Here is a 10,221-nt window from a genome sequence, read left to right as displayed (position 1 = left end):
TCGCCTTAACCATCCCTCGCCCCCCTTATTTTATTTTTTAATTTATTTCTCTTATTGTTATTATCGCCGTTTCCCTCCACTGTTAGCAAAGTACGAAATGCCTGGTGGACAGTGGTGATTTAAAATGTGTTGTCACACTCACACACAAGTTACATAAAAAGGTTGTCCACACGCACTTGAGTCCTATGCAAACAAACAGTAGTTTTGTATACCTTTGGTTTTATTTTTCAATCATATCACACTCCCTTCTACTGCAGTTTAAATAAAGACACGAAAAGGGGTTTAAAAGCTTATATTATTGTGTACAGTGTTACTAGTTGCGTGGATTAGATGTAATAACATCAACATCAACCTGTTACATCACACGATCTTCCCTTGGCAGATTTATTTTGGGAGTTAGGCCTATGTCATGCGGGATCATTGAGATTTGATGCAAAAAAATATAACTATACAGCCGTCTCTGGAACATTCCGCAAATATTGTTTTATCTGACAAACAAAAATTTTATTTTATTTTTTTTTTGGAAAAAAAATTAAAGAGGAAATGTAATAACAATTCTATATTTTCTAAATGATGTATTACCATCAATTCGCTATTGACCACTGAACTTTTTTTTTTCTGTAGAGGTCAGGTGACAAAAACGTTGGTCTAATTGTGGCCAGAATTCCAATACTTTTTGAGGATTTTGTCAGACAAAAATAAAAATAGTATTCTCCCAAAATTATTATCCATTCATCCATCCATTTATTTCGGTCTACAATATTCAACCTAACAAGTATTATTTTGGCGCCATCATGTGGCATAACGGCGCCAATGAAGTGAGGGGGAGAAGCTTTATTTAATAGGACCATAGCAAAGTATTGCTTTGCCACCATCTTGTTGCATTTGCAGGCAATTTTAACTACTCGTTGTCTATGACATTGTATAGGTAATTAGAAACTTTTTTTTTTTTTTTTTTTTAGATGACTTAGAATTATGTTTCCCAACAACAACAACAAAAAAGTGATTCAAGACAAAGAAAATCCAAAGAGTCAGTAAAAATATCTTTTTACATTCATAATTATATACAAAATACAAATACAGTTTATGTACTAAAATGTACACACTCTCAATGTGCGAAGCCTCGCCAGTGCTTGCGTTCAACAAAAACCGATATTCACACTGATCAACTCATCTGTATCCATTGTGGAAAAAGAACAGAAACGTACATGCTCACACAAATGTAAACATATGCATATGTTGTTCAGATTTTACAGCAGGAGGGAAAAGATGTGGACATTTATGATTATTTTCACCACACAAAATTTTCATACACTCGTTGACTAAACTGAACAAACATGATTGTTTGATGTTACTACTTGCATTGATCACGAAACACACACATTGTGAGTCTATGGGTTATGGAAGTATTTTGGGCCACGTTAAAAAAATGACACAAAGAAGCTAGCCTATGAAAAGTGCGTCAAAGTTTTTTGTTTTTGTTTTTATCGTAAATGCAAAAAATTTGTTCTATTTTTTTATTAAAAAAAAAAGAAAAAAAAAAAGATACATGCATTTTCAACAGAGTGCATCCAATCGCTGAAATTTTGTTTTTCCATTTTAAAATGTGGCCCATAATACTAACAACACAGTCTTTTTAGCAAGCATTATTCTATAGAGGCTACGCCTGACATTAAATCTGCAACAAATATAAAGTGTCTCGTATAAAAATATCCCGCACCATCTTCCTGGTAAAATTTTTAAAAATACAATTTCATGTTTATCATTTTTAAGACTTCTATGGCAAAAGGTGAGAAAGATTGTTGTAGTACAAACGGACACAAATAAATTAGTAGACATTATAAGCATGATTGTTTGCGGTGAAGATTTGGGGTTTTCGGTCACGACCACCGATCGCTGGACAAACTATCATGACCAAAGTCTTTGATTTGACTCGTTTTTTGCTCAGATCAACTTGGACTCTCTTTTGCTGATGAGGACCTCCAGTAGCTTCAGTTTGGCTTTGACATGTTTATACTCGCTGTACTCTGGGGCTAGAGGCGAGCGGTCCTCCTTTTGAACGTTCCTAGAAACAAAATCATTATTATTATTTTTAGATATTAATTTTGTTTTGGAAAACAGAACAGTGGTAACAGTCATGGATACAAACATTTTTCTATATGCAAGTTTACATCATTTATGCTTATTCAGACCTGAAACCAAATTCCGTACATTTTCGTATTTTCATTGCAACCCTGTTCTTACCTTCCATTTTGTCGTAAGAACTGCTCCTCGAACTCTTTGAGATTCTTGCGGATCCGTTTCTTCTCCTCTCGCGTCTCCTGGAGCTGCTCCACCAGCTCTCGTCTACCGCACGACAACAAAATCTCACGTTATTGAAATAAACCTGACTTACACTACACGCAAGTGTCCCTGATTTCACTCATATCCGAACTTTTTGTGAGTAGCGCCATTTCGTGGTGAATCCGTCCGTCTCTGCCGTTATTGAAGACTTACGTGGTGGCGGAGTGCAGGTTGGACAGCCGCATGTCTGTGACATTGTTGGAGGGCGCCAGTTCATCCACTGGGGAAATGAAACCGTCCACGTCCTCGTGACCCAGGAAGCTGAGCACATTTAGGTCAGGTCGAGAGGTCACCGAGAACTGAGTCTTGGCATCGCCATCATCCTCTGAGCCATCCTCTTCCTCCTGCAAGAGGAAACCGAGAGCGTGAGATGGGGCTCCATACTAGCTGTGACTTGTCGACGCTCGCCAAAATGGTTCCAGTGAGGTCGAGACTGGCTGCGACAAGCCATGACTTGATTGAGTTAGGCTGAGATTGGCTGCAACTGGTTGAGACTGGCTGGGACTGGTCAAATCAGGTTGCGACTAAAGTCTAAGTGACTAAGTCAGGTTGAGACTGACCGTGATTACTTGAGTCAGGTTAATGATGGACGATTCACCCTGAGACTGGCCAAGTCAGGATGAGACTACTTGAAACTACAGACTGTTTGAGACTGGCTGTGACAGATAAAGACTGTTCAAGGTCAAACTAGCAGACTGAGTAAAACTGCTTGAGACAGGTTGAAACCAGCTGCGACTGGTCGAGTCAGGTTGAGACTGGCCGTGACTAGAGTCAGGATAAGAATAGAGGATCCATGCTGAGACTGGTCAAGTCAGGTTGAGACTACTTGAGACTGGTCAAGTCAGGTTAAGACTGGTTGAGATTACTCAAAACTAGCCGTAACTGGTCACATTAGGGTGAGAGTGCTTGAGACAAGTAAAATTGACAGTGAGTGGTAAAGTCAGAATCAGACTCGTTGAGACAAGGTAGTCACATTGAGACTGGTCAAATCACATGAGACTGACTGCAACTGGTTGATATTATCCTAGATTGGTCGAGTTGGGTTGAAATTGGTTTAAGTCAGGTTAATACCAACTTGGACAGTCCATTCCCAGTTGGGTCAAGGCTACTTGACTTTGGCCTTGACTGGTTGAGTTCAACCTATATTGGCTGTGGCTTGAGTCAGGTCGACACTGGCTGTCACTGTTCAAGTGAGTTTATTCTCGAGTCAGGTTGGATCAAGACAGGTCAAGATATAGCCTTGACTGATTGACGAGATTGATCCGGACCGGGCAAGACTGGTCTAGTCATACCCAGACTGGCTGTGATTTGGCTTAGTGGGTCACAATCATAACAAAGCTTTCTTAGCCCTCATTCAGACGCAAAATGTTAGTTAGTAGAATTATAATTCACAACATGATCTGCCTTGGTAGAGGTCCGTGCTCCACAATGTAAAAAAAATGGGAAAAAAAAAGAAAGTGAGAGGAAAAAAAAGAAAAAGAAAAAAAAAAGAAGACCAAAATTCATGCTCCACAGCGACAAACCCCACGTCAGCAATACACAAACTCAAACCTTGTCAAAGAACAAGCAAATGCAATGAGAGGTTTTGCCTTGGTGGAGGTCACTACTATGTATACATCTTTTTACTTCCATTTGCTTTATGTATTTGGTGAGAACCGTGTTAGTACAATGTATCAACAACAAAACTAAAAGCAACCACAAGCTACTAATTCAACACGACAAGGATGCGGAAAACAGCACACAGCTGTCCAATCAACAGGCAGCCACGATGCGGCTCATGTACAGCAGGGGTGGGCAAACTTTGGAATGCAAAGGCCACATTTGAGTTTTAAAGCACAGATGGGCAAGGTCTTTCATAAAGAAAATGTAATGCATATGGAAAATATGGAAAATTATATAAATGATTCATGTTAATTTTTAAATTATATTGCTCGTAATTTATCATAACGTAAAACATGAAAAATTGTTTATTTATTTATTTATTTATTTATTTTCTTAGTAAAAATGTCTGCTCATGGCTAATCAACCCATTTTGGAAAATGGTATAATTTAGTTACATTTTACAATTTAAAGTGTAATTTTTCATTTTAGTAAAATCATTTACGCTAATTTTGAGAATTGCATTTATAATTAATCTAATAACCAATAATTTAAAGTATCAAATGGTTTAAAACATGTTGTATTTTGTGTAAAAGTGCATCTTCATATTGTTTATAATTAATGTAATTAATTAATCTATTAAAGAAATATGCACAAATAGTTTTGAATTTTATGTAAAAAAAAAATGGATGTAATTAGTGGTATATTATTTTACAATATGTATAATTAATTACTTTAATTATAATTAAGCAATTGCTGAATTTCTTAAAAGACTGCATTTTAGTAATATTTTATCTTTTTATTATCAACAAAAAAAATAATGAAATTATTTAGAAATACAACTAAATCGAAACAAAAAAATGAAAAAATACATTTTAATTAACCTAATTCATGAGACAATTGCTCAATTAATTCTCAATGGGCCGGATTAAATAGCGGAGCAGCCATTGGGCCACAAATTACCCACCCCTGATTTGAAGGGTTGTCAAAAAAAACAAAAAAAACAAAAAATGAATAAAATCAATGGGGGATCTGATTTTGGAAGCAGCTCAATGCAGCATCAGCCCTTTCACCTTGACGTCGTCGAAGAAGAGCGCGGTTACGCCCTCGATAATAGGCTGCAGCAGCGGGCCTCGGCGCTTGCTGGAGGGCGAGCCCTGCGGTGACGTCGAGAAGTAGCCGTTAACCGGCGTGGAGGCTACAGCACCGCCGCCGCCGCCGCACTGGCCACACGGACATTTTTTTGCATTAGGATCACCAACAACACCATGGACAGTTTCATGGTGACTTGGTGAAAATGGAATGGCCGGACTGCGGTTCCCCAAGGCGCAGAAGTTAGTGTATCAGTAGGTCTTTATAGTTCAATTATTGAGATAAGGTCCAGTACTTATTCTTTATACAAAAAAAATAAATAAAATAAAAAATACAATAAAATAAAAAGCATCTTCAGTCTGATTGATAGCTCTTACATCGAATGTTTGGTAACAGGGAAAGTGTTGCTTTTTTCAGTGGCCAAAAATGGGAAGTAAAAAGTATACGTGAATAAAATAAAATTAAACATTCATGACATACAAAAAAAATATTCAATAAAATATTAACAAATATAAAGATAAAAGAACAAATGATGAAAAAAATAAAATATTGAAATAAAATACAAATATACAAGCAAAAATACACACAAAAATAAAACATAAATTACATTAATTTTTCTTGAATAAAAATTAAATATTACCATCTTAAAATAAAGGTACAATTTTCAAGTAAAAATAAAAAAATAATAAAAATAATAAAAACATGAAGAAATTGAAAACAATACAAGAATAAAATATAGAAATAATTAAAATTAAAAAAATGATGAATTATTCTTTAGAATTATTTTTTTTACTGTCCAAATGGAGGTGATTTCTTCAAATGCCCATCTCTAAAGTACGCTCCAGTACACAACTTGTCCTGTGTTCGCATCCTGATATAACGCTTGCTGTACACGACAACCGTGTGCCTCGAAAAGTTCATGTTGCAGCTATAATGCGCAAATAACTTCAGGAGTTGCCGTTTGATATCAGCTTTAGTTTTCAATCGATGGGCTCACAACAGCTCTTCACGGCTGCGCAGGATAGACTCAAAGACACGTTATTTGGACGTTTTTTTGTTTTGCTAGGATTAAATTCTGCACATCAAGGTATCATGGACAGTGGACACTACTAGGACAGTGGTCCCAATTTGCGTGATGTTGGGGGGGATTACAGAAAGACCGTTACGTAACGACATTCAATGGAGATCATTTCTTACATAATAAATAATGTTCAACAAATACAGAAATGGGTGCAATGTTTGGGGGCCATTTTTTTTTTTTAATTCAGTGCCTGCAGGGTGGGCCGCACACGTGTGGCCACAGACGCCCCGGTCGGACACTAAACCCAACAACATTGAGCCGGGATTAAGCGTCCGCAGACGCTTGGACAATGTGCTCTGGACACAAGCGAGGCTACCCGGCGGGTGCACAAGAGAGACAGAGAAAAAAAAAAAAAAAAAAAGGCTGGAATTATGTCACGGTGACTTACAATGACTGGGATGGTGGAGGCTCGGCACAGGATCTGCTTGACCAGCCGGTACCTGTCGTACAACGGCTTCATGATCTCCCGCTCGCTCTTGGTCACCTGAGGGGATGAAAACGAAGAGGGCTTGTTATCATAGCGTGCTGCTGTTTTGGTTTAGCAACAGAGTTCGAATGGAGTCAGCGGGAAACTCTTTTAACAATAGCATCAGTGATCTGAGATAATCACCATGACTGCTTAAGTCATTGTTCACACTCCACTGGAAATCTGGGTCACAGCGGGAAGTGTCAACAAGCTTATTCTCAGTGTCTGGACCCAAGGGACAGTCAGGAGATCAGGTAAAAAGGTAAAGGAACCCTATTTATACTTCCACTTAACCACTGTATAGCACAGTGGTGCTATATAGGGCCGGAGTCCTGCAGGTTTTGGATGTTTCCCTGCTCCAACGCAGCTGATTCCAATCAACAGGATTGTTATCAGGCTTATGTAGAGCTTGCTGACGAGCTGATCATATATCAGCTGTGTTGGAGAAGGGAAACATCCAAAACCTGGAGGACTCTGGCCGTCGAGGACCGAGTTTGCCCACCCCTGAGTATAGCACCTGCTTGGTGGTTTTATAAAAATGTAATTAAAATAATAAATTCAAAACATGATTAAAATAATAAACTAGCTTATCGAACAGGCTACGCTAACACAATCATGTGCGTTTATTTATTTTTGGCTAATGCTGCTGCCATCATAAAATTGGATGAATGGATAGCAAACTACCCAAAAAAATAAATAAAATAAAAATGAGGGAATAAACAAAAACTAATAATTTTAATTTAACTGTACTCCATTAAAAAAAAAAAACACACACAAAACAAAAACTAATATTAAAATTACAAAAATAAAGCATTTTTTGGTTTTACTGAATTTTAAAACAAAATAAAAACAGACTATAATAATAAATAAATAAATAAATAAATAAATAAATAAATAAATCCCAAACTATTACACCCTGTCATGATAATTGTGTAGTGAAAAGGTGTCATCACGTTCACAAAAGTGTTGACTTACTGGTCGTCCATGTATGCTCTCGTAGTAGAGCAGAGCTTTCTGCAGTGCCAGTTTCTCAGCTCCAATCTGCTCTCTGGTCATATCCTATCAGGATGGAACACACAGAGTCAAATGCCCGACTGTCATTGTACGATTTTTCTGCTGGAATCCCACCACAACGGCGTTACTACCTTGATGTCTTCGGGCCGGTCCACCTCCTGACGCTTCTCCTGCAACTTCTTGAGGATACCCTCTAGCGTGCTCTCCACGGGGGGCTTGGGCACCTTCTCCTGCGTGGATTTCTTCTCCAGCTGCGACCCGAAGCTCTTGGGCAGCGTGTTGCTGCGTTGCCGCGTCAACGGCGGCAGGTCCTCCTCTGATTTCATCAGCTTGTGTTCTGGGGGGAGGAAGGACAGATGATGATGATGATGTTGTTTATCATTTATCCAGCATTTGCAGGCTGTTTCTTAGTGGTTACCTTTGAGTTCTTTGCGCAACCTGGCCAGCTCGTTCATCCATCGCAGCACCTCTGGGTTACCAGCTTTGTCGCTGTGGGAAGGCTGGAATAAAGAAAAACATCAAATGACCTGTATTAAACATCATAATCCACCCCAATTTAAACATCCTTGACTGATTCATCAATTGTCCCAATATGGTGTCATGTTCACTCACCCGATATTTACGCTCGTCTTCGAACCTCTCCTCAAACCTGTGGATCTTCTTCTTCAGGACATGGATCCTCTTGGTTAGCTGAGCCGTAGTCAGCTCCTCCTTGTCGTCATCGCAGGAGCCCAGAGAGGAGCTCCTCCTGCGACTATAGACAAAAGTACGAATCATTACGGGTTAAAAAAAAACAAAAACAAAACAAAACCCCCCCAAAAAAAAAAAAATATATATATATATAGAAATCCAAAACTATAATCAATATTGAATCAATTTTCCTTTTCGAGCCGGATATCGATTCATAACAGCATGCATTGATTATTTTAATATTGCTTTTATAAATTCATAATAAAATATTTTAAATGCCACTTTTTTAAAATATGTTGCCGTTTTCTTGAAATGTACTGTTCACATGAATTTAAAAGCATTTTCGTACATTTATGAAATACCTGACTTATTGCACTATAAGACAATTTAGAATCTTTTTAATTAATATTTACAATTATTAAATTAGAATTCTGAAAAATGTTCACCTTGTCCTTGCTGCTGTCAATGTTTGTGGAACACAGTGATTGTAACATGCGTTTACGTTCATTAATAAACTAAATCATTTAACCAGTTACTGCCTTTTGCAAAATGTAATTTGGAATAAATTTTTTTTATCATCCATCCATCCATTTTCTGAAACGCTTATTCCTCAAGGGTGGCTGGGGTGCTGGAGCCTATCCCAGCTGTCTTAGGGCAGATTGAATCAAAAGTGAATCGAATCAAAGCAAAAAAAAAAAGTCGAAATAGAATCGAACTGAACTCTTGTGAATCAAAATCATGTCGCTCGAGGAAATTAGAACATATACCCAGCCTTACTAATCATAAATACTGTAGTTATACTGCAAAAACTAAAATCTAACAAAAGGTTAAAATATATCAAAACCAAGCTTTGTCTGCCAGGATATTTCATCTTACCAGGCAGTTTTTTTGGCGTTACGACTGTCCTATAGCGATGACGATGGTGTTTACCTGACGAAGGAGTGAGCGTTGGGCGGCGACGGCGGCACTTCCGTGTCATCCAGATACTGCTGGCACTGTCCGTAGGCGTAGAAGCGAGGGGACGGCATGGGGTCGCTGCCTTCCTCCAGCAGCTGCCGGATGAGGCGGCCGCCGGCGTACGGCGACACGCGGGCCTCATCGCGGTCCGTGTTGTCGCGCTGTAGCGCAGAGACTGGCTCTGTTTGCAAAACGTGCATACGTGTTCATGTCACATTGAAAAGGAAGGTATTCAAAAATCACTAAAGCATTATTAATATAGTTTGCCATTGTGTTATTTAGCATTTATGTTTTGAAAACAACTCAAAATGGTGAAGCAAGCAGCTTGTATAATACAAGTCTGGTAGGTTCTAAACTGAAAACTTGTGCATAACTTGAGCATTAGCTAACAAAAAGGCATTTTTTGGACTCTTGAGCTGGATGAATGAGGACATTTTTGTCCAGTTGGAGCATAGTCAAGAGACAAAAAGAGAAGCCTTTGCACTCGTTTTTCCTCGCCGCTTGTGTTCAAAGACAAAAGAGGACCAAGTGTTGCCATAGAAGCATGCTAAATCTTCTCCGTCGCTAGCAAAGTCAGCAGACAGCAGCACACCAACCCACCCCCCCAGCCTGTTTGTTTGGACCTCTAAGTGGGAAAGCTTCCACTGGGACTCTGTCTCTCTCTTCTGTGTTTATCCTCTCGTCTCCACCCGGGCCATAATTATGTCTACTGACAATCCTCGCTCTATTAATAATGCTTGGTGCTTTCTCGGCGGGATAATGTCAGGGCGCGACCCCCCGCTGAGAGGTACACTTTGTTCTCTGGTACCTCGCCCCATATGGCGGGACATTATATATGTGCACATGTGCAGTGGAGAGAGCGGCAGCTTGTCAGAGAGGACACTGCTGCACTTTATCAGCAGCTTTTTTTCCACACGAAAGCCCGCAACCAGTGATGCGGTATTTATACACATGTACTGAATGGTTAGTCTTCTTTTGG

General features: G+C 38.9%; 1 protein-coding gene across 3 annotated transcripts in view; it reads right to left on the bottom strand.

The window, feature by feature from the left end:
- Nucleotides 1–1,030: 1,030 nt before the first annotated feature.
- The window catches only part of fam13a (family with sequence similarity 13 member A), a 97,878-nt gene continuing 88,687 nt past the window's right edge, over nt 1,031–10,221 (bottom strand). For 2 of the 3 annotated variants that reach the window (XM_077525497.1, XM_077525498.1), the window contains 10 exons: nt 9,216–9,423; nt 8,208–8,349; nt 8,014–8,095; nt 7,727–7,932; nt 7,557–7,640; nt 6,504–6,599; nt 5,016–5,165; nt 2,497–2,687; nt 2,245–2,346; nt 1,031–2,065 (listed from right to left, as the gene is read on the bottom strand). In XM_077525497.1, coding sequence (XP_077381623.1) covers nt 1,945–2,065; nt 2,245–2,346; nt 2,497–2,687; nt 5,016–5,165; nt 6,504–6,599; nt 7,557–7,640; nt 7,727–7,932; nt 8,014–8,095; nt 8,208–8,349; nt 9,216–9,423 — 1,382 coding nt within the window. In that variant the 3' untranslated portion in view covers nt 1,031–1,944. The remainder of the gene's footprint in view (nt 2,066–2,244; nt 2,347–2,496; nt 2,688–5,015; nt 5,166–6,503; nt 6,600–7,556; nt 7,641–7,726; nt 7,933–8,013; nt 8,096–8,207; nt 8,350–9,215; nt 9,424–10,221) is intronic. The other variant, XM_077525499.1, reaches the window with a different exon arrangement.

This window comes from Festucalex cinctus, chromosome 6, assembly GCF_051991245.1.
Source record: "Festucalex cinctus isolate MCC-2025b chromosome 6, RoL_Fcin_1.0, whole genome shotgun sequence".
Taxonomy (NCBI): Eukaryota; Metazoa; Chordata; class Actinopteri; order Syngnathiformes; family Syngnathidae; genus Festucalex; species Festucalex cinctus.
This window is presented reverse-complemented; position numbering and strand designations above follow the sequence as displayed.